Source organism: Notothenia rossii (assembly GCF_949606895.1).
Source record: "Notothenia rossii genome assembly, chromosome: 12".
NCBI lineage: Eukaryota > Metazoa > Chordata > Actinopteri > Perciformes > Nototheniidae > Notothenia > Notothenia rossii.
In genome coordinates, this window is record NC_136911.1 from 6,975,337 (window position 1) to 6,999,300 (window position 23,964).

The following is a 23,964-nucleotide window of genomic DNA, read 5'->3' on the forward strand; positions in this document are numbered from 1 at the left end:
CAAACAGGGTCTCTGTTCCCTTCACTGAGCACAGCTACTGAGTTACTCAACTTCAGAATGTTGTGGACAAAGACAGTGTCCTCCATCCTTCTCTCTCCCATCAGCTTCATTGGCCTTTAACAAGTTATGAGCTGCACCCACCAAGGGCTGACCCAGGCACATGGCTCTGGCAGGAAACACAAGGCCAATTAAACGCATTATGGAATTAAAACTAACCCTGAATACATCGATTTAGAAAATGGGTATAAGAATGAAAACTATTTTTTCTAAAATCTCACTGAATGACTGGTGCACAGCGAGGATGGGATACCTGCATCATGCCGTGAGTAAACACAGTTCATGTCTGTTAGAGTCGGTGGAGTGGTTTTCCATATGACAAGAACAGCATGCTAAAACCCATTACTTAGCGTGATGACATGCTGATAGTGAGAAAAGCACCTGTCACCTGCACCCAATGACCAGGTATCTATGACTGACTCTTCTGTGCTCTTTGATGCAAAGCACACTCACTGGACGCAGTTACAAACAGACGGTGGGTGTAGTGGATCTCTCACTACACATATACTCAACACACACCTGAGAAGGGATTGCCGAGTAACAGGCAGAACAAGATCCAGGAGAAACATTGACTGCAACACAAAAAATTCAAATCCATGTTTCAACCACAAAAAGAGAAAATATTTGTTATGAGCTCTGAATGAAAAATGTGTGATTAATCATAAACATGGCCTATCATTTAAAACAACATGTCATACAGTTTGCATCCATACTTGCGGGTGTATCTCAAATGTATTGTTGGATGAATAATTTGTCCCACTTGCCTGATTCCAGAAGACCTTAATCCAACGCAGGGTTAGAGACCACATATTCTAGGGCTACTTAAGCTTATTTAGAGGATCAATTTGCCATCTTTGTTTCAAAGCCTTAATCCAAGAAGGATGAGGGTCTTCTGATCACGCACCCATATGGGAGGTAGTGAAATCTGCCATGGTGAATAATGAAGAAAACAGCTACATTGGAATAAAAGCTCCAACTTTGTATTTCAAAGCCTCCAGTACAGAGTTGTTCTAAGTACAGCCCTTCCCCAGAGATCCTTGGCTTCTCATGTGTACTGTGTGGGAATCCTGAAGCTTTATCTCTGTGTGTGGCAGACATCGACAGCCTCCTGGAACAAAACTGCCCGAACAAAAACAGTGCACATAACCATAAATCTTAGCAGAGGGAAGGAAGGGGAGAAACACACAAGAGAGGGAGCTCCCTTGGGTTACAACTTGAAAACAACGTACAAATCTTCAAGTGGAGTTGGGCTATTAAACTTGACAAGTCAACATGGTTTTTCCACCTGTATACCAGCGTGACATAATTGCACATATTGTTAAAAAGCTGATGGTTCTTTAATATATGATTTAATGTGCCATGTCCTCAGGCAGAGGATAATTGGACCGGCCATATGTCACAGTACTCTGCTCTTTAATCCCAGGCAATAACCTTAGTAGTCCATCAACTAATGCTGAGACAATAGCTGTGCTTTTGAACAAAGATTGTCCGAAACAATTAAAGTAATGTAATTAATCCTGGTAGGCAGCTTAATTAGCGAGATAAGTGAACAGTGTGATTAAATCAAGATCTTTGGAAAATTAAATGTAGGGACCAGACTCTCAAACCGTGAATGTATCTTCAACGGGAAAGCTTTAAAGAAAGGAAGCCTAGTAGTCTTGTGCTTGGGTTGATTTACAGTGGCTTTTACTATGGGCACAGTAAAAGAACCATAAAAGGAACTTTTTGGAGGCAAGAAGAAGCCTGCATTGCTTTACCGTGGACCCCCGACCCAGTGGGATAGACTGTCTAAACAGAGCACAGTTACAGCCATTAAGAGGGTCTGGGATGGTTCGTGAAAAGCCCAAGTAGGGATAAAATTAGGCTGGTATTTCACAAGGGGTGATTTGGAATACAAATCTCTAAAATAGAATTTAGGGTTTCTCTGAGGACCCAGACCAGAGTCACGTTCCCACAACGCTTTAGCCTTAAGGCAGAATACTCAACAGGCTTTCAAAAAGGACAAAGCACTCATTCCCCCACATCTTTTTACAGCATATTTAAACTAATGCCAGTAATTTAAAGAAAAACATGTTTGGCTCTTTGCCACAAAAGCTAACCTCGATTCATAGTCATGTGCATTACAGTGTATCATTAAACATTACACAACACTTGGGAAACCTTTTTAGAAGCAACCTGTTAATCATTCAAACCCACAACCACGCATAAGTGTGAAGAGAGAGCCTCCAAAAGCCATGCTGATTAACTTTGGACACTTATGACACAGTGTTTACAACTGGAAGTAAAAAGAACACCGCTGACATCAGGGGATATGACTCATGTGCCCACACGAGTCAGATATGAACAGGGACAATTTAAAAACTGAGTAATGATGACAGAATGCCTGGGATTGCGCAACATTAAGGAGATTCATTGGCGGGATGGATCTTCGCACTGAGGGGAGCTCCGCCCATCAGGTTTGGGTAGTTTGACACGCATTGATATTGACATGGGGGATAAATAATGGATCATTCGATACATGACTTCACAACAAATGTATGTCCGAGTCCCCAGTATAGTTTTCTACCTTGTGAGCCCGCGTGTGTCGTCATGGCAAAATGTGCATCTGGAGCGTCTACTGTAGTAGGGAGTAAGACAGAAGCAGTTTTGAAAACCTGCCAGGTATAATTGTTTCTGTCAGTGAATAGATTTTTGTCGCCACGGAAACTTTACAGGCGTGTATTTGAGGTGAAATTAGTTCGTAGATGGGTGTGATCCAGGCAAGGACTGCAGAAGTAGGGACCCAAGACATCGAACCTATGTTAACCTCAGATGTTCAGTAACTAATAATACAAGCAGTTACTAAAGATTTAAAACATTGTATACATGAAGTGTATCGTTGCATTTAAAAAGCTTTCCTGTAATGCCCTGTCCTCAGCCTCACTGACTGCGAGGTGCCGTTTCATTCTTAAGCAGCTGACGCCTAACATTTGCCATCATCCTGCTTGACAGCATCAGAGCATGAACACATTGATGACACACCTGACCAAGCCAGCCAGAACAATCAAACCGCACGCTTGAAATGAGTTCTGAGATGCACAACAATGTTCGGCAGAGCTCTTTGAACACAGCAACAGTTATGCATTCTGTTGTTGGCAGGATGTTTGTTACGCTGATCTTATGATGGAAAGCTTCAGAAGAGCCATTCACCATCAAAGTCCAAAAGTCATCTGTTAAGACACATTTTTCCAAAATAATAATCCTTTCCAATTACTGACATCTCCTTCATAAGTGTCCACTTGGCAAGGTCATAACTCTAAAGGAAGAATGTTATTATCTGTCACACTTTGACGGAGCTGTAAACACATAAACAATCTCTTCAGTCATGCGTCATTGCCACAACTGAACAGCAGCTGCATTATAATTACCATTTAAGGTTGATTTGAGGTTGAACATTTGTGTTAAAGATAGAACATGCTTAATGGATTTGACGGGAGAAACCCCCGAGGGGTCAATCCCACAGGCCACAGCTATTCCTGACTTGGGAAAGTATCATTTCTGCAGAAGCTGCCCGTTAGCAGCAGCATGTTAGCCTGGAGAGGCCTGCTGAGACAATGGGTGTCACATCATTGATGCAGGCACGAAGGGCTACAAGGCTCCGAGCTGAATATTGCTCTGACTATTGGCCCTGCTTGGTATATAAAAAGGGGGGGAAAGGAGGGTTCCCTTAGGTTTCAGCGAGTGGCCAGGATAATGAGAGGTTTGAACCATTGTGAAGCGCTGCAGAGATAATATGGCCATAAATTAGGGGGGGATTCAATCACATCCAATCACAGCACAAGTCAGTGACTCCCAACAATCTGCTAGCAAGCTGTGCGAAAGCCAGAGAGTGCTAAACCCTAACAATGGCACTGTGGAGGCGTTTATTAACGACATAAACAATCCTGATACAAACAACTAAATACAATCCAAATAGCTGCGTTTGGATAAATGTTGTCCCGACTTGCTATTTGTTCAACATCTTCCTAATCCTGGAGTTTAAAATGACAAGTAGACACAATGGTCCCTTTGCTCCTTCCCTCGCCGCTCTTATTTCTACATCGTAAACAGCCTACTTTCCCAAATTAGCCTTTTCCTGTATTTATCCAGAATAGGCCTTCCTATGGGAATGCTTGGCTTTACTATCATGTGTTGGCATCTCTGTTTGCATAATTGACCTTGTGTGTACTGGACCTGTACTTTGTGTGTACTGGACCTGTACTTTGTGTGTACTGGACCTGTACATTGTGTGTACTGTACTTTGTGTGTACTGGACCTGTACTTTGTGTGTACTGGACGTGTACTTTGTGTGTACTGGACATGTACTTTGTGTGTACTGGACCTGTACTTTGTGTGTACTGGACCTGTACTTTGTGTGTACTGGACATGTACTTTGTGTGTACTGGACCTGTACATTGTGTGTACTGTACTTTGTGTGTACTGGACCTGTACTTTGTGTGTACTGGACGTGTACTTTGTGTGTACTGGACATGTACTTTGTGTGTACTGGACCTGTACATTGTGTGTACTGGACCTTTACTTTGTGTGTACTGGACGTGTACTTTGTGTGTACTGGACCTGTACATTGTGTGTACTGGACCTGTACTTTGTGTGTACTGGACCTGTACTTTGTGTGTACTAGACCTTTACTTTGTGTGTACTGGACCTGTACATTGTGTGTACTGGACCTGTACTTTGTGTGTACTAGACCTTTACTTTGTGTGTACTGGACCTGTACATTGTGTGTACTGGACCTGTACATTGTGTGTACTGGACCTGTACATTGTGTGTACTGGACCTTTACTTTGTGTGTACTGGACGTGTACTTTGTGTGTACTGGACATGTACTTTGTGTGTACTGGACCTTTACATTGTGTGTACTGTACTTTGTGTGTACTGGACCTGTACTTTGTGTGTACTGGACGTGTACTTTGTGTGTACTGGACATGTACTTTGTGTGTACTGGACCTGTACATTGTGTGTACTGGACCTTTACTTTGTGTGTACTGGACGTGTACTTTGTGTGTACTGGACCTGTACATTGTGTGTACTGGACCTGTACTTTGTGTGTACTGGACCTGTACTTTGTGTGTACTAGACCTTTACTTTGTGTGTACTGGACCTGTACATTGTGTGTACTGGACCTGTACATTGTGTGTACTGGACCTGTACTTTGTGTGTACTGGACCTGTACATTGTGTGTACTGGACCTTTACTTTGTGTGTACTGGACCTGTACATTGTGTGTACTGGACCTGTACTTTGTGTGTACTGGACCTGTACTTTGTGTGTACTGGACCTGTACATTGTGTGTACTGGACCTGTACATTGTGTGTACTGGACCTGTACTTTGTGTGTTCTGGACCTGTACATTGTGTGTACTGGACCTGTACTTTGTGTGCACTGGACCTGTACATTGTATGTACTGGACCTGTACATTGTGTGTACTGGACCTGTACTTTGTGTGTACTGGACCTGTACTTTGTGTGTACTGGACCTGTACATTGTGTGTACTGGACCTGTACTTTGTGTGTACTAGACCTGTACTTTGTGTGTACTGGACCTGTACATTATGTGTACTGGACCTGTACTTTGTGTGTACTGGACCTGTACTTTGTGTGTACTGGACCTATACATTGTGTGTACTGGACCTGTACATTATGTGTACTGGACCTGTACTTTGTGTGTACTGGACCTGTACTTTGTGTGTACTGGACCTGTACATTATGTGTACTGGACCTGTACTTTGTGTGTACTGGACCTGTACTTTGTGTGTACTGGACCTGTACATTATGTGTACTGGACCTGTACTTTGTGTGTACTGGACCTGTACATTGTGTGTACTGGACCTGTACTTTGTGTGTACTGGACCTGTACATTGTGTGTACTGGACCTGTACTTTGTGTGTAGTTACATTTAGGGCAGAGTCGGCTGAAAGTTGTTGAATTATGTTCGTCATGAGTTTATTTTTAAACCCATTCAACGTATTCTCTTCTACAGTTCGGCTCACAGTCCTTGTTATTGTTATTTGGAAAGAGCGCACATCATAAACCGGTTTCTTAATCACTAGAAGCAAGGGCAAAGTGTCTAGTATGACAGCTATGCAAACTTGGCACACAGCAGGAACCTGTATGCATGCATTGTCGCTCATTAATCTGCTACTAAACTGAACAAAGTTACCACATCATTTGTGGTTGTTAACGCTCAAAACTGAAACGGTGGAGCCATGAAAGCGCGAGGTATATTTCTTGCTTAAACCGAGCCTTCTTCTGTTCCACAAATCTGCAGACGTGGATCTCTTGCACATGATGATTTACTGCTTTGATCCCTGGCATGCTGACAGGTCACTGAAAAGTCTCTCAAGCTTAAAAATGTGCACGCTGCAAGCCCTTCTTTCTATAATGCCGACATGTCCAGCCAGGTCAAGCACCTTTTACTGATCCCTCAGACAAAAAACAAAGCCTGGGATTCCTCTTCTCCAGGGCTAGGGTGTCATGGCACAGGGTGAAGGGGGAATACAGGGAACCACCAGCAGCTTCACCTCATCTTATTTAGACCTTTATGCCAGGTCTCGGGATTAACAAATCTGGGTCTGATCCAAAAGCCAACGCAAAAACATACCAAGGCAGGAATGTAATAACCGCCCGGCCACATAAATATACACAGCAACACAGACAGGAGAAAGTCTCTAAAGTGCAAACTATGGTACGGGGAATTATCCATTTCATAACTGACAAAGGATGGCTAACGAATTACTGGCTTAAGAGGGTTTTTTTTAAGCTTGGGCGTTTAAAGTTCCTGCTGGAATGCTGTTGCTGTTTCATGTGGTTCAGTGTAGATCAATTAAAAGATGGAAGACTGATTTATTTTAGCTTCCTTCAGGCTAATTAACTCTAACTGATCACATAATTATTGGCATGTCAAAGCTAACCAGAAATATATTTTTTTACCATGCAGGAATTCATCCTCACTCTTATAGCTTTTACAGGGACTGGTGAATGGCTGTGTTTTTCTACTGTACCGATTTGAAACAAGAAAGGGTAAGAACCCAACTCAAAGTGAGATAAGGCTGGTTGACTGACCGTGCAGCCAAGGCCGCGGCGGGACCAAACAGGCAGAGAGACCTGGGGCTGTGTACATTGTGGTGAAAGCAACAGTGTGTACACAAGGGTTGAGTGACAGCTGTGTTCCGTTACAATTCCGTTTCGCTGTACTTACACTATTCCCCTTTTTACCGCTCTACACTGCCACAATTCAGTTCATTCTCAGAACGCACTCAATTATTTGTGAGCCTAAAATAATAATTAACCAACTGAGATAGCCAAGTGTCCCCCCAGTCATGTGTTCATGTCATCACCAGTAACAGGAAAACAAGATGTTAGGGCATGGAAACACTCACAAGTGGAACTTATGAAAAGCAGACATCCGTACAATCATTTGTTTTTGTTTTGAGGTTTGAGACATTACCTCAGAAGAGTATTGTTTAGTTACTTGAGCATGTGTGGCTGTTTCTCTATCATCAGCAGGATATCATAAATGAGTGTATTTGGGGACATTTCCCTTAATGCCAAACATACCATTGGAGTTGAAAACTTCTTTGAGTTGCAGAAGCACATCAGCAAACTTGCGCACATCGCTGACCAGCTGCATGATGTACATCGGGTCCGAGGCGGGGATATCTGGGCTTTCCGGGCTGACCGAGCCGCTCTTAGAGGCTCTGCCAGGCCCTGAGGGGCCCACGGTGGTAGGGCCTGCTGAACCCAGGCTGGAGCTGGAGAGTCGGGAGATACCTAGAGACATTTTGGGTCCACCACCACCGCCACTGCTGCTGCTGCTGCTGCCACCTCCACCTCCTGATCCTCCTCCACCAGAGCTCTGGCGCAGAATGGCAGCCAGCATGTCTTATACGTCCAACGGCCCTCAGGCCTGGTGAGGGCTATCCTGCAGTACAGCTTCTTCTCAGACTCAACACTGCACCACTACAGTGAGGATGGAATCTGCCAAAGAGAGAGAAGACTATTAGTCCTGAGAAGATCTTTTTGGACTACAAGCACTGGCAGTTTGAGGCGTGACACATTACCAGATGTGTTGGCAGGATCTACGCCCCCACATAAAAAAGTACAACTTGACTGATGTTTAACCTGCTTCAGTTTCACTACAAACGTGTTTTAGGTGTTGAGAAAAGGTGTTTCTCCTTTAATGTGGATTTCCTGTATTCCCTTTAAATGAGGTGTGTGTTCATGGATAGTGCTGGACTGTGTTTAACAATGTGTGAGGGAATACAATCAAGTAGTCGTTGTAGTGTTAGGCAAGTCTCAGCATTCTTGAACCTAATACAATAATGATAGCAATTACAAACCAAAACCTAATCTGATAAACCAGTCTTTAGCTGTGGTGGATCACAAACAGGTTGCCTAAATGATTCTGATGAAACTACAACGATGTTGTGTAAAATGTAAGCCACATTCAATAAAAAATCATGAAAGTGTCTGGAAGAAAACTAGGATAGAGAAAAGGTAAAGGTGGTCATTCAGTCCCCTGCACAGGTGACCAGTGGTCACAACACTGCTGGTTAAAAATCGGGAAACGTATTAATTGTAGTTTATTGCTGAATAAAACGAGACAGAAGTAATCCTCATAAAGATATATATTATATTATTTTATTTGGAATGTATAAAAAAAAAAGTTTTTGTCATAAAATATAATTCAGAATGCTAGCTCGCGGTAGGCATTTGCGTTTAATGTTAGTTTAGAAGACTCGAAGAACACTCTTAAAGTGTAAGTATGTTCTGTGGAAGTAGGCTAATACATGTGTTGTGTTTTGAAGTTATATCGTTGGTGTTTTAAAGTAATGTTCCCTCTAAAACAAGCAACGCTAGGCTATTTGCAAGCAAGCGTCCGCATTTAAATTAGCTGCTAAATGTGAACAGAGTTCGTTGAAAAGTTGATTAAAACAGATTAAACTAACGTTAGGAAGCGGGTTAAACTGTCAGTAGACTTTTCTTTCTTTGAACGTTGTGTAAACTTATTCATCAGCAACAAATTGCTGTTGTAGTAACCCAGACATAATATTAAAACATGAGACTAAATTACACACCTGCAGTCGGGTCCTGTAACATTTCAGCCGGAAACAATCCTAAAGCGGAAAAGTGACCGAGGTTTAGTCTTGAAAAAGACAAAATAATCCACAATCACTGCGCTATCCTTTTTTTTCACAGCCGTACCCAAACCCCTCACTATCTGCTCTGCTCACTGTGTTGAATCGCCTACTCTCTCCATGTGATTGTGGGCTGGAACAGTGTGTGTGTGTGTGTGTGTGTGTGTGTGTGTGTGTGTGTGTGTGTGTGTGTGTGTGTGTGTGTGTGTGTGTGTGTGCGTGTGTGCCTGCCTGTGTGTGCGTGTGTATGCGTGTGAGTGTGTGTGTGTGTGTGTGTGTGTGTGTGTGTGTGTGTGTGTGTGTGTGTGTGTGTGTGTGTGTGTGTGTGTGTGTGTGCGTGTTCGCGCGTTGCTGGGGATTTTGTGTGGAGTCCTCCCTTAACAACAGGTGTCAATTTTAAAGTGTCAAGCTACCCATAGTAAAACGTCAACTTCCTGTTATGCCTTTTCAAAATAATAGCTTCTCCATGTCAATGAGTTGGTGTGATTTTGAAAGTCATACACAGAATATATCTGGGATTTTGATCATAGCCTATTAATTCCAATGTCAGAAAGTACCCTGGTGTTTAAATAAGTGTGTCAAGTTGTGATTGATATCTGAATACAATTCCTATACATGCATACACTACTATACTAGAGTAAACCTATAGAGCAACAGTAAATGGAAACACGAAAGTAAAGTACCTCAATATTGCACATGCTTGAGTAAATTACCTTAGTTCACTGGCCACTGAAATCATAGACTAGGTAAAGCAATGTGTGTGTGTGTGTGTGTGTGTGTGTGTGTGTGTGTGTGTGTGTGCGTGCGTGCGTGTGTGTGCGTGCGTGTGTTTGTGTGGCGCCCTCTGGTGGACAGAGGGAGGAACTGCAATGTATTCCATATTTGTATTTCCGGTGAATATTTTCAAAATACAGTTACCAAACGGAAGTTAATAGACACTAGCTAAAAAACGATCATACAATTACAATGTTTATTGTTTCTTATTTCACACATAGATACTACAAAGGTTTTTTTTTTTCCAGCATGGAATAATATGAAAATGATTTGTTATACTATTAATACATTATGTACATTATTTGGAATTACTTATTATGGAGCTCTTTGATAACCGGACTCCAACACTTCCCCCTCAACAACCATAATTCACCAATCTAAATAGTATAGTGTCTTCGCGCTGTGTGTACCTTGTACATTTATATTCAATTTAAAATGCAATTTCTTGCAAACTTAATGTAATCTTACTTTTACATTTCTTGAGAAGTAAGTTGGCCCTTCATAGTGTCAATTCTAAAGATAGTCCACAGATATCTTTCACTGTCAATATGTATATGTTTTACTTTTAAGTTTTGTTTTATTTTCTAATGTTTAAATGTTTATAATTACTGTATATGTTTTTTTTTTCTACACTTTCATTGTCACATTATGCGAAATGCCTTATTTACATGCTGCTGTAACACTTGAAGATAACTCTTTGTTGCCAGAGAAAGGTTACTATAAATTGAGAGTAATAGCTCATTAGTATGCACTCATGACAATTAAATGTTCTCTTTAACTTTAAAGGTAGTAATATCACTGTAATGTTTAATGGAAAGGGGGAGCATTGTATGTATTTCCTTGTTTTCCTTTTCTTTTTTAAAGTAAAACAATGGCCTATTATTTTTAGTGGAGTCAACCTATAGAGCAGCAGGAAATTGAAAAACGAAAGTAAAGTACAAGTACCTCAATATTGTACATGCTTAAGTAAATTACCTTAGTTCACTGGCCACTGAAATCATAGACTTTAGGTAAAGTAATGTGTGTATGGCGCTCTCTGATGGACAAAGAGAGGAACTGCAATGTATTCGTCAAGCTAGCGGAAATACAGAAATTATTACATAGTTGTATTTCCGGTAAATATTTTCAAAATACAGTTACCAAACGGAAGTTAACTGTCTGACACTAGCTAAAAATCGATCATAAAACTACAATGTTTATTGCTTCTTGTTGTAGGGGAAAATATAAAATGATTTTTATACTTACATAAATTAACTTTTTTCACTAGACACTAGACAACTGATTCAACATGATTACGTATCAGTACTTCCTGTAAAGGTTTTCAAAATACAGTTGCCAAACCGAAGTGATAAGAAAAATAGCAAACAAATTATCGTAAAATTAAAATTGCTTCATGCTGCACAGAAAGATACTAAAAAAAAAAAAATCAGTAGGGCCTATATAGACATTAATGCTATAAGATTTGTATTTATTTCAATTATTTAGAATGATCGATGTAGGTGGTGATGCTGTACTAATCAGGTATTAGCTGAAATATTTAACTTTCAATACGTTGTAAAATATATATATATATATAATGTTAAGCAATAAAAGTCGGTTTGTTGGATTTATGTTTATTATGTTCCTACTCCAAAAATAGTTGTATAATCTATCCGTGCGTAAAAAACAATAAATATCATGTTTTTATGATAACTTGTTTGAGAGTTCCTGATTACTTCCGTTGGTAATTGTGTTTTGAAAATATTGACCAGAAGTATGCTCAAACATGTAGGGTTTCCCATTAAGGTACCAGGCGCTACAGTGGAATTCCATATATTTGCAGATCCGTTTGTACGGAGACATTTTCACATTTATTTATGAGTTTGCAAATCTTTTAAATGCATTTGTGGATGGTGTTTTACATTTACAAATCACATATTTACACACAAATTATTTTTATGTTCACACAAATAATTATGAGACAAATCTATGCCCATATGTAAACGTTTAATTTTCAAATGCGCGTTCCCGTGACAAGGGGTGCATTTCACGGCGGGGGTGCATAATTTGGCACAACACATGCTGTAGGTAATTCAAAAGAAGAAACATAATGGAATTAAATGTTGCACATTGTTATAAATTATTAAACAGGTTCATAGTAGCAATTATGGGATCTCTTCAAGATACATCTGTGCAAACAGACTGGTACGTGTTACACCAAATGGAGAATTAAAGCTCATTGGAATTGATTGGGATGCATGCACATATAACAAACATCAAGGCCAGGTGTGTCAACGCAGAAATTATAGTTTTAAGTCGATCTATTTAACAATGGAAAAGTGAGCAGTTTGATCTTCCAAACTAGACAGAGGTTTAGGATATATTTTAGATAATACAGGCAATTTGTAACAATAGCACTCATAGTTAAGTGGCCACCAGATGATATGCCTGTCACTTATGTCACATAACGTCCTTTGAACCTTCACTGCCAGGGCTTTTATTTTGAAGGAAACATATCCCATCCTTCTTCCTGATGTGCGTGCTTCACAACTGGATATTGAATGGCTGTGCATGCCTGACAGTGCTGTTCAGAGTTCTTTCTCACACAGTGTACTTATGAGAGAAAGTAATGATGCTAACGTGATGCTAACGTTACCTTAGATCCAGTCTGCAGATATGTCTTCCGACAGCAACACTGCTGGAGGCATCCAGGGGCTTCTTCTGAAACTCCATGAGTCCCTTTCGGATGAAGACCCACGGGCTGCAGCTTTGAAGTGTCACGATATTGTCGGTGATTTGGCACAGGACTGCATGCTAACAACCGATAATGAACTTGGTAAGACAATGAAGTTTATCAAGTATTCCCATAGATAGCAGAAACGCTTTGTGTCCGCGCCAAACTACAATAACAACATGGCCATTTTGTGTTAATGATGCTGTTGTTGTTAACCCGCGATGAACAACTTGTAGGATAAGGTAATTTAAGATGTATTATAAGGAACATAATCATTCGGCGTGCAGAAACAATTTCAATATTTTTCAGATTTCAGTTTGTATTAAGTTTGCCTGCATCACACAATGTTCTTCCGCCAAAACTCACTGTTGTGGGCGGTAACCTCATCCAGAACACACTGTTAGTACCACGTGACATTAAGCAAAGCTTGCAGGTGGCTAACCACCATTGGAAGTAGGCCTATGCACTAAGGAATTAGTAAAACAATCTCCAAATAATAAGTTTTTCAGTATTAAACCCAAGTGGATTTGCAACAGAAAGTAGTGCAGTCTGCAGGGAGTTGTTCCATCTGACCACAAATTACCTCCAAGGCACCCTTTTGTCAGGGGGCTCATTCTTTAGTTCATACTTTATTCAACATATGGTTATATTATCATATTACATGGTAGATCTTGACCCTGGTAGTCTGTTTCTGGGCTGACATTAGTCACTCCCTATTTATCTAAGCTGTACAGTAGCAACAAAATCCATCATACTTGCTTTATAATCCAACAAATGTATTCATTATTAAAATACAATTGGGCTAACAATATGCATAGTTTAGTGTTGGTATTGTGATTTACACACTATAAGAAGAATGTAAAAACAAATATTAACATTTCCTTCTGATCCCATCCTCCTCGTCTTGAAGCCTTACAGACGTCCTTATTGTTCTCCAAAGACTATGGACTGCTCAGCTTCATCAGGAAGTCCCTGCCATCAGATGAGGTAGGTATCATTGAACATCCCGTTAATAAAGTCACTGAAAAGTTCTCATGATGACCGAAAACATCTGTGTTTCAGTTCCGGGACACCCGAGTGGAGATCTTGGGGTTCTTGGAGAAGTTCTTGGACCGGGTCTCACCAAGAGTGAAAGGTTGGGAGAAGACTTACGCCATTGACATAAGAGTAAGTTCCCCATTTCAAACCAGATTAAAAGATTGTTAGTATTTTTCATGTGAATTCCAGAATCAAGTATGTTGTTTCTCTTCATTGCTTTGTTTGTGCAGAACACATGCATGGTTGTGTATACAAAGGAAAAACTGGCAAAGTGTAGGGCTCCAGTGCTGGATCTCCTCATAAAGGTTGGTTTCTCTTTGCATCTGGTACACTTTTCATACAGTACGGTTGATAAATGTGTGAGTATGAAAATAAGTTGTTTGGATAAGCTTCTTAGACATTGTTCTTGTCAAAAACTCTCCACAGGTTCTCCAAACAACAAAAGCTTCCAGTGTGGTCGCAGACCTTCGAATCTGTGAAATATTCAACAGATATTACAGCGAACTCTGTCAGAAGACCAAACTAGCAGACTCTGGTGAGACTTCCTTTAATGCCTGAATCAAAGGCACCACCGTAACGAGAATAACTTTATACAGGCAATGAATATGTATTAACATAAACATTTGATATCTTTGATCGTAGTCCTCGGCAAAATCTATGAGTTGTTGGGAGTTCTCGCAGAAGTTCATCCCAGCGAGATGGTCCACAACTCTGACAAACTCTACAAAGCCTATCTCGGAGAGCTAAAGGAACAGGTATGCAAACAGATACAAGTGAATTGACATAGACCGAAAAAAATCATGGTCAGATGTTTGAGCAAAATGACTATCTTTAAAAATCAGTGTGGCTTTTTCTTCAGATTCTGTGTCAACACAGCTTGTTTTAATGTGGCTTTTCATTTGTGTTTTAGATGACCTCTTTAACTAAGGAACCAAAAATGTATGTTGTGGCTGGATGTTTGAGAGGAATCACCGCACTAATGGTCAACTTCCCCAAAACGATGGAAGAAGGTGTGAATGACCATATTTTCTTTGCAGTATCTATTTATCCAAAATGGAGGACAAACATTTTCAATACTAAAATTATTTGTGTCTCTGAATTTGCAGACCCAGCAACATCTAAGGACATTTTTCAATATGCCATGAAGGCAATCAGTCCCCAGGTAAATGTCATTGTTGCTATAAAATACCCTCTAAGATGATAGATTATGCATGTAATGTTATGTTATTGGCTTTTGCATCAAATGGGAGACTATATAACATGACTCCTGGGATTGCTTGTTTTTCCTTCTTTTTGCTGTAGGTGGAAATGAGCCGCTATGCTGTCACATTTGGTAAGACCTGCCATTTAAATAATACCTTGAAGATAAAACGCCCTGAAAACTAATACGTCTCTGTTTGTCAAACAGCCGGGCTCAGATTAATCGCCAGACATGCATCCCAGTTCAGCAGCTGCCTGATGGACAACTACAGAGCTTTGTTCGAGGTGATGTCCAAGCACTGCGGACACATCAATGCTGAGATGAAGAAGACCAGTTACTATGCACTCGAAGCCTTCCTCAAACAGGTAATACGCTTCAAAGCTTTTGCACTTCATAATAAAAATAATGTATCTTTTGTCATTCCAACAACTTAGATTAACATTCATTTTATTATCATGTCCAGGTGGCTATCCTGGTGGCAGATAATATCGAGGAGCACAAAAGCAAGTTGAAGTTCTTCATGCAGAAGTTCTGCGGCATCATTAAGACCATGGACTCGACACATAAGGAGCTGTCCATTGCTATAAGAGGATATGGATTCTTTGCAGGCGTATGTTCATTGCCTTGTTCGGTTTGATTACAGTTGTAAAATATCAAATTGGTTTCATCTACATTCTAGACTTCATACAAGACAAAAGAATCATGTTTTCTTCTTTTAGCCTTGCAAGAAAGTTTGCCCTCAAGACGTGGACCTGATGTACACAGAGCTGATCCAGCGCTGTAAGCAGATGTACCTAACGGAGTCTGATGATGAGGACGAGAGCTTCTACCAGCTGCCCAGCTTTCTGGACTCTATAGCGAGCGTCCTGATCCACCTGGACAAGGTAACACACGTGCAGTCAGTCACTCACTTCGAGCAAAGATTGCTGGATCAATCACAAATGTTATCACGGACCATTTTTGAATCGCCCCTCAGCAAATTCAAAAAGTATAATGAAATATGACCCACAAATAAAACTTGTGCTTGTCTTATATTGTACTTCTCAAATATATATGTAAAGTTATATTACACAGTAGTTCATGAGTTAATAAGCCAAATGTTTGAAATACATTCAGTCCATTAAAGTTGAGAACAATTTCTAAAGTTGATAAGAAAAAAGCCTAATGACTTATTTACGTAACAAGCTTGAAATATACCCTTCCTATTTCCCCTTATTATTATAAATCTGAGGCTCCTGTTTTAAGGAATGAGCTGCCAACAAAATAAAGGAAACCCCATGGACAGCTGGGATGTAGGCTGTTTGTTTTCATAAAGCATATTCAAGTAACAAGCATCATTTACCTACATTTGATTGATTTTGCTGACTTATAACTTAACTTATGAGGCAATATACCTCTAGTGAGCGGCCCAGCCCTTCGTATATTTGTATGTATGTGGCCCTCGGTGTGAAAAGTTTGGACACCCCTGGCCTAAACCATCTGCCTTGTGTTCAATGTCTCAGGTTCCAGAGGTGTACACCCCCCTCCTGGAGCGCCTGATGGTGGTGCAGATCGACAACTTCCCTCAGTACAGCGAGAAGATGCAGAGCGTCTGCTGCAGGTCCATCCTGAAGGTGCTGGTGGCCATGGCCTCCAAAGGACCTGTGCTGTGGAGCTTTATTAGCTCCGTGGGTACGTTGATCACCAGCACGTTATACCAAAAGACCGTAATGAAATAGAAATGAGTGAAGAGACCCAGTGATAAAGTAAAAATAAAGCTTTTTACTAAGAGCAGGATTCTAACAGCACATAACATCGGCTAATGAATTTACTTTTTTATTATTTTACAGTGCACCAGGGCTTGATCCGTGTCTGTTCAAAACCCATCATGCTCTCCGAGGTCGGGTGCATGTTTCAGATCTTGTCGTCATAATTTGATTTAAAAAAAAATTCCAAAAGTGTTTTACTGTGCTGATATATGCTTTCTGTCCTTCCCTTCTCAGGACAAAGATGGTGGTCAATCTCAATCTTCCCAAATGCGTACAGGAAAGTGGAAAGTTCCATCCAGTCAGAACTATCTGGCCCTGTTCAAAAGCCTTCTGGACTGTGATCGGCTGAAGGTACAGCCATGTTAGTTTTTTATGATCACATGCTTGTGGCAACAGGCAACGTTTTTCAGGGTTTCACGTGTACAGCCTTCATAAGCAAGTATATACCACAACATAGATATAAGCATTGTTCTTGTCTCCTGCCAGGTTAATTGTTTCTTTGTTCTTAAGCAACGTCTTTTTTACATGTGTGTACTCCTTTGCAGGACTCAGGATTTTTGGATGGAGATTTTGAAAGTCAGAACGCTGCTCTCCTGTCGTTGAGCCGTCTGCTTTATGACGAGCTGGTGAAATCGATTCTCAGAATTGTTGAAAAATTGGACTTGTCTGTGCAGAAAGTTTCAACAGGAGAGGAGGTGAGGTCTCATTGAAAATCATAGGCGGTTGATGAGAGATGATGGATTCATCAAAAGCCTTTTTGTCCATTGAACCCTAATTCATGCCTCTTTGTCTGTCAGGCTGCAGATGATGCGGCCCACGTCCTGCCCTCTTCTGACCCCACAGCTCATCTGTTGCCCAACAAGATCAAAGATTTCACTGCCTTTATCAACCTGGTTGACTTCTGCAGGTAATGAAGACTACACACATAGAGGTGATCTTCAAGACTTTATAAGGGTCTTGAAAAAGTGATTTGATTTGTTTGACACCCTTCTTCTTTTTTTGCAGCGAGTTGTTGCTGAAAAAACATGTGGAGTATTTTGACTCCTGGATGTATCCATTAAGCCATGAACTTATCCTTCACTCCATACGGAATCCACTCGTCAGTGGCTTCTACAAGCTGCTCTCTGTCACCATGAGAATCGGCAAGAGAATCAAGTACTACCAGGTAATATCAGGGCATTGGAAAAGGATCCAGGCAGATCTCTACCAGTGGACCAGGTTGAAGGAATATCAAAGTAGTATAGGATAATAGCAGAAAACAAACTTTGTATTGCCTCTATATGAGCTTTTCTCCTATATATTCAATGTAAGTGATCACTACTTGCCCTCTGTTTTCGACAGGGAGTTGGCACAAGAAGCTCTTCCTCCCCTCAGAGTGACGCTGTGAAAAGTTCTTGTTTTGCACTCTTCTCAAAGTTCGGAAAAGAGGTAACATGTTTTAAAAATATTTCCTGGGAATGTCACAAACTTAAATGCAGCATTACAGAGGAAATGTATATGCAGGAGGTGAGCGTGACGTGTGTCTCTCTGTAGGTGTGTGTGAGAATGAAGCAGTACAAAGACGAGCTGCTGGCGTCCTGCTTGACCTTTGTCCTCTCGCTGCACCACAACATCGTAGCTCTGGACATCAAGGCCTACTGTCCTGCTCTGGAGGTGGGGTTCTTTCGTTTGTTTGATTGTATTTTTGTGAATTATATAAGGATGTATGAATACAGCTTTTATTTTGGGTGTCTCTAGACGGCTCTGAAGTTGGGTCTGAGCCACGTTCCTCTGGCCAACGCCGCCCTGGACGCCCTCGAAGACTGGTCCTCCTACATTCCTCTGGAGACCATGCAGCACTGCTACACCAGCATCCTTCCTCTCCTGGATGGATACCTGAAAAGCACCTCCACTAACAGTAAGTCTGCAACAGTATGAAGAGAGGTCACACATATTTGTTTGGTTATATCATTATTTCAGTTAAACAGATAAAGAAATCTGCCAAGCAAAAAGTCTAATGCAGATGTTTGTTGACTTTAGACAAAGATGAGAGCAACTGGGAGGTGATGTCTTCTCTGTCTTCAAAAAGTGAAAAAGGATACAAACGAGTGTTGACGAGGCTCATGAAAAAATCCAACCAGCTCAACACGGTACTGAACGGGAAAGTGGGAAGACATCTTTTAGTATTCTTGAGGGATTGTTTTTTTTTTGTCTATCTAGAATCCATCACAATTTGGCTGCAGTTGTATAACAACATTAATTTACTGTTTACTTAATTCCTTAGTAGTTTGTTCACTGCATAATAGGGCTACACGATTTTGGGAAAAAATCTAATTGCGATTTTTCTGACAAATATTGCGATTCGAAATTGCGATATTTGTTTTTAAGCGACCCAACGTAAGTTTATTGTAAAATGCGGCCATGACTCCGGCTAGGAAGGTCGTATCAACGTGCTCCCTTCTCTAGCACCCCCGCAGCCCGAGCTACGAGTGAAAGAACTAAACTTACATGAAACTTCCGTTGGGTTGCTTTAAAGTCAAGCTTCAGTTTAAGATTCACCCTGTGATAGAAACATGTGATGGAGCATTACTAACCTGACTCAGATGGTTCACCAAACCTTCTAGGAAAGCTCCATTGGAAGCCATTTGGAAAAGTATTTCAAAAATACTTGGCAGGTGATTGGATCAATCTGTCTATCACCTTCTATCCTGGGCCACTTCTGATTGGTTAACAATGGCTGGTACATGTGGAGCACAGCACTTCTGATTGGTGTGGATGACTGACACACAAGAAGAAAAAAAAAAAATTGTAAAAGATATTTGTAAAAAAAAAGTTTTAAAAAATCGTAGGCTTTGCGATTTGATAATCGCATCATTTAAAATCGCGATTTCGATTTAAAATCGATTAATTGTTCAGCCCTACTGCATAAGTACAGCAATACAAACATAGAAACAGTTAAACATGCTTTGTCCAATTTTAAAAAACCCCACAATTACTAAGAGTTCCTGCAGTCGTTTATTTTTACCTGTTATAAAGCTAAATTACTTTATAACTATTACAAATCATAGTTAACGACTTGTCGTCATGCAGAACAGAAATGGATACGAGTACAACTGAACTTGTGAACATGAAATGAATTCTCTGTTAATGCAGGAAGATGCTCCTCTTGACATTGTGAGGCTCAGGGTGGTGAAGCTGCTCGGTCATCTGGGAGGAAAGCTGAACAGGAACCTTGTGACTGGTGAGGATTTTCAGAATTTACCTGCCATCATTTTTGGTATTTCCTCAAGAATTATGGTTTGACTGTGAGTAGACAATTGCTATTTCTGTTGATCATTGGCCTCTTTCTCTTTGTTGTACATTTAGTGGTCTCATCAGAGGAAACGATGAAGAAATTTGTCGCCTGGGATTCTGAGAAACGGCTCAGCTTTGCAGTGCCGTTCGCCGATATGAAGCCGGTCATCTACCTCGACCCCTTTCTGCCTCACATCAGCGAACTGGCTCTGTCCACCAGTGACAGACAGACCAAGGTGTGTCCTGTAGCATCAAAGACTTCCCACAAGCTAGTTTGATGACAAAGGAATGGCCAAACTGAAAATAAGATGTTATTTTAATCCAGTTTCTCTTGTGATGCAGATAGCAGCCTGTGAGCTTCTCCACAGCTTGGTGGTGTACATGGTGGGGAAGAGTGCTCAGATGGTGGAGGGGGAGAATAAACTGCCTCCCATGTACAAGCTGCACAAGAGGCTGTTTCCTGTGCTGCTGCGGCTAGCCTGTGATGTCGATCAGGTATGTTCCCCCAGAAAATCCTTGAATATGTTGGAGTTTAAGGATATCATTAACATTTGTTTGACTAATGTATTTTTAATTAAGTATACTGTCAAGGAAGCTGTATTCCTTTTTACAATTTTTTTAAAAACTTTTTACAAATGAACGACTGCCTAAATATCTGTCTGATTGCGTAAAGGCAATTCAGGGAACAATAGAGCCTGGTTCTTACAGAAGAGCTCGGGTTTTTTTTTTTATTATGTCGCCAGTAATGTTTGGGAATTGACATTTCTTCACCAGGTGACCAGACAGCTCTTTGAACCGCTGGTAATGCAGCTGATTCATTGGTTCACAAACAACAAGAAGTTTGAGAGCCAAGATACAGTAGCTGTCCTGGACGCCATTATGGTAAGTGTTTTATATACTATAAAGGGCTTCATAGGCAAATGACCTAAACCCTAAGAAGACACTTAGACCTTTGCTTACATTGGTTTTGTTTTTATTCAGGATGGTGTGGTTGACCCAATGGATAGCACTCTCAGAGACTTCTGTGGCCGCTGCATTGAGGAGTTTGTCAAATGGTCGATCAAACAAACCACCCCAAAGCAGCAGGAGAGGAGCCCGACTAACATGAAGTCCTTGTTTAAGCGGATCTACAGCTTGGCTCTCCACCCCAATGGATTCAAAAGACTGGGTGCATCCCTGGCATTTAACAGTATCTACAGACAATTCAGGTACATTGCCTTTTTCTGCTTTTACATTTCTAAAATGATGGATTGTGTACTGTATTATCTCATTTCTGTTGTGTATTTGTCCCTCCAGGGAGGAAAAGTCCTTGGTGGAGCAATTCATCTTTGAAGTTCTCGTCATATTTGTCGAAAGCCTGGCTCTTGCACACTCAGATGAGAGGTCTTTGGGTAATTGATCTTCCACTTTAGCAATGTATGAACAATAATTAGTAATGTATGCTTTAAGAGCAGCGTTTTTTGGATTTAGAATGGTATTAAGAACCTTTTTATGCACTCGTGTTGTGTTAAACAAGGCTCCGTTGCACTTAACAGTAACATTATAATTTCAAATATAGCTAATCAACAGCAAAAGTAAATCCTAGGCAAATAAACAAGTAAATAATAAATGTAGCAATTTGAATTTAAAAGCAAATGAATCAACCAAAACAAATTTTAAATATGCAAAAAACTGAGGCTGCTTTTGCCATCCCTCCGTCCTCAGGTACAGTGCAGCAGTGTTGCACTGCCATTGATCATCTGAAAAGAATCATCAATCAAAAGGCGCCCAGTCTCAATCAGCACAATGCTAAGACGCGCGTCCCAAGGTTAGTATTCTGTGTACAAGCTGCGTTCTACTACATTATACTGCATGTTCCATTATAATCTGTTTTCCCTCTTTCTATTCACATAGGGGCTTTCCTCCTGATGGAAAGCTGTGCCTCTCTGATGTGCTTTTATGGCTTCTGGAGCAATGTGGCAGACCTCAGACCGAGTGCCGCCACAAATGCATGGAACTCTTCTATGAGTTCATTCCTCTCCTCTCAGGTGAGCAATCCTACCACATGAAGAAATGGTGATTATTTTAAGAATTGAAATGTTGAATTCAACTAACATAACGTTTGTATGATTGAACTTAGGGAAGAAGTCTCCACCTCAGTGGGTGGATGGCATGCTGAAGGATCATGGCAAAGGCTTCCTGATCCCACGATTTGAGGGTGGAGGTCTCCTCTCTCAGCCCACTCTCAGGGACCTGACGGGGCCTTTCAGTGTCAGAGCCACCCTGCAGTGGATGGACCTGCTGTTGGCTGCCCTCGACTGCTACAACACCTTCATCCACTTACAAATCATCAAGCCTCATCAGATGCTTAGTAAGTCGTCAGGACATCCCTCTCTCTGACATCAACTGCACAACATATACACTTGCAATCTTAAAAGTACTTAAATAATATGTCTGTTGTTGACGACGCTATAAATACTGTATTTTTTTCAATTTCCCTGTCAAGGCTCTGAGGAGAAATCAAGTTTTCTTAAAGCGATACGCTTCTTTGTGACCGAGCTGTCAACTCAAGAACTGGCAGCGGCGGAGAGTTGTTTCCCTCTCGCCAAGAAGACCTCTCACTTCAGCCCCAGAGAAGTGGACCAGTTCAACTTCAGCAAGTGCACCATCACTGTCCGCCTGCTGGAGTTTACCACCATGATTCTTGTCAAAGGAGACCAGGAGTTTTGGAAGGTGAATTTAAATCACTCTGACGTTAAAAAAAAAAAAAGAACCTTGATTTTCCCTTTCGTTTGACTCACAATGTCCTTCATTTGTTCACAGCTTCTGGAGCAAGAGCTTTTTGTCTCTGATTTCTTTAAGCTGACTGCGCTTGTGGTGTGTGAGCCGTCAGCTGTAGGTTTCAACATGGCAGATGTTGAGGTAATGAAGAACCTACCAGAAGTGTGTGTTCCTCTCCTAAAGGCCCTGCTGGCTTCACCTTACCGCTCTTGTCTTGAAAGCAGTTTGCGGGTAAAAATCTCCCGTAACAGGTATGTCGATCATCTTTCACTAGTAATATTTTAGGCACACAAGAAATAAATATATAATATGATGGATTAAGTTGAAAATAAATTGGAATGATGAACACCAGGATTATTTTCTTTCCAAATGTAATGTATCTAGTGTGGAGGAGTTGTGTTCTGTAGACTTCTACCAGTCCAGCACTGTGAGCCGCCACGACCAGATGGAGATGGTTCTGTCTTCCTGTACGCAGATCCTCAAAGCCGACTTCCTCAGCTCTATCCTGCACAGTCAGGTATTTGGCCTGGGTCATATTCATATTTTATCATGGGACTATTAACCTAGCTTTATACATGCAATTCTGTTTTCATACTCATTAAACACTCAGAACATCTTCAAACTCAACTTAATGAACATGCACTTATTTTCTTTGTGTTTCTTGTGGTGTGAAAGGATGCCACCTATGCCCAATCCCTCGGGTCCAGTCTTCTGATGACAGTGTATAAAGGTATAGCACCCGGTGAGGACAGGAAGGCACTTCCATCTTTGGACATAAATACCAAGAGGCTGGCGGATAGCCTGCTTCAGCTCTCATTCTCTCTAAGTCAACAGGTCAGTTCTACCTCTCTTTGGGTTACATTTGAACATACATTGAAAGTACTTACACTGAGTTTATTGGAGCTGCAGCCCAGTGACTACAATAAGGACACATGCTTACTGTTTCCCTGCAGAGTGAGCAACTGGTGGACTTGTTGTTGAACACCATCATGCTTTCTGTGCCAATATCTGGATGTCGCAGCAATAGATTCCTGAGCTTCTCACACGGCGAGTACTTCTACAGCCTCTTCCAGGTGACCATCAACACTGAGCTGCTGAGAAGTCTGAACACCACAGTGCCACGCCTCATGAAAGCTTCCTCTCTAAACCCCAGCATGGTAGCTCATTCATTTTGTCTTCCCCATTTTGAATTAGATTCAGAAAAGCTTTCTACTATAGACAATTTA

General features: G+C 41.0%; 2 protein-coding genes across 3 annotated transcripts in view; one reads left to right on the top strand and one right to left on the bottom strand.

The window, feature by feature from the left end:
• Positions 1–9,337, bottom strand: part of arhgap29a (Rho GTPase activating protein 29a) — a 34,269-nt gene extending 24,932 nt beyond the window's left edge. The window contains exons 1-2 of one of the 2 annotated variants that reach the window (XM_079661673.1): positions 9,172–9,337; positions 7,652–8,071 (exon numbers count right to left, since the gene is read on the bottom strand). In XM_079661673.1, coding sequence (XP_079517799.1) covers positions 7,652–7,973 — 322 coding nt within the window. In that variant the 5' untranslated portion in view covers positions 7,974–8,071; positions 9,172–9,337. Of the gene's footprint in view, positions 1–821; positions 1,055–7,651; positions 8,072–9,171 lie in introns of those variants that run through there. The other variant, XM_079661674.1, reaches the window with a different exon arrangement.
• Positions 9,338–12,534: 3,197 nt separating this feature from the next.
• Positions 12,535–23,964, top strand: part of prkdc (protein kinase, DNA-activated, catalytic subunit) — a 29,902-nt gene continuing 18,472 nt past the window's right edge. Inside the window, exons 1-36 of the mRNA XM_079661764.1 lie at positions 12,535–12,820; positions 13,629–13,705; positions 13,781–13,885; positions 13,987–14,061; positions 14,183–14,291; positions 14,399–14,511; positions 14,667–14,766; positions 14,863–14,918; positions 15,059–15,089; positions 15,165–15,322; positions 15,421–15,567; positions 15,677–15,841; positions 16,460–16,628; positions 16,787–16,836; positions 16,940–17,056; positions 17,251–17,400; positions 17,503–17,612; positions 17,711–17,870; positions 18,047–18,133; positions 18,239–18,358; positions 18,443–18,602; positions 18,725–18,834; positions 19,838–19,925; positions 20,051–20,214; positions 20,321–20,473; positions 20,753–20,860; positions 20,960–21,186; positions 21,275–21,369; positions 21,683–21,785; positions 21,872–22,005; positions 22,098–22,328; positions 22,464–22,690; positions 22,781–22,989; positions 23,123–23,255; positions 23,414–23,572; positions 23,692–23,895. Coding sequence (XP_079517890.1) covers positions 12,661–12,820; positions 13,629–13,705; positions 13,781–13,885; positions 13,987–14,061; positions 14,183–14,291; positions 14,399–14,511; positions 14,667–14,766; positions 14,863–14,918; positions 15,059–15,089; positions 15,165–15,322; positions 15,421–15,567; positions 15,677–15,841; positions 16,460–16,628; positions 16,787–16,836; positions 16,940–17,056; positions 17,251–17,400; positions 17,503–17,612; positions 17,711–17,870; positions 18,047–18,133; positions 18,239–18,358; positions 18,443–18,602; positions 18,725–18,834; positions 19,838–19,925; positions 20,051–20,214; positions 20,321–20,473; positions 20,753–20,860; positions 20,960–21,186; positions 21,275–21,369; positions 21,683–21,785; positions 21,872–22,005; positions 22,098–22,328; positions 22,464–22,690; positions 22,781–22,989; positions 23,123–23,255; positions 23,414–23,572; positions 23,692–23,895 — 4,764 coding nt within the window. The 5' untranslated portion in view covers positions 12,535–12,660. The remainder of the gene's footprint in view (positions 12,821–13,628; positions 13,706–13,780; positions 13,886–13,986; positions 14,062–14,182; positions 14,292–14,398; positions 14,512–14,666; positions 14,767–14,862; positions 14,919–15,058; positions 15,090–15,164; positions 15,323–15,420; positions 15,568–15,676; positions 15,842–16,459; positions 16,629–16,786; positions 16,837–16,939; positions 17,057–17,250; positions 17,401–17,502; positions 17,613–17,710; positions 17,871–18,046; positions 18,134–18,238; positions 18,359–18,442; positions 18,603–18,724; positions 18,835–19,837; positions 19,926–20,050; positions 20,215–20,320; positions 20,474–20,752; positions 20,861–20,959; positions 21,187–21,274; positions 21,370–21,682; positions 21,786–21,871; positions 22,006–22,097; positions 22,329–22,463; positions 22,691–22,780; positions 22,990–23,122; positions 23,256–23,413; positions 23,573–23,691; positions 23,896–23,964) is intronic.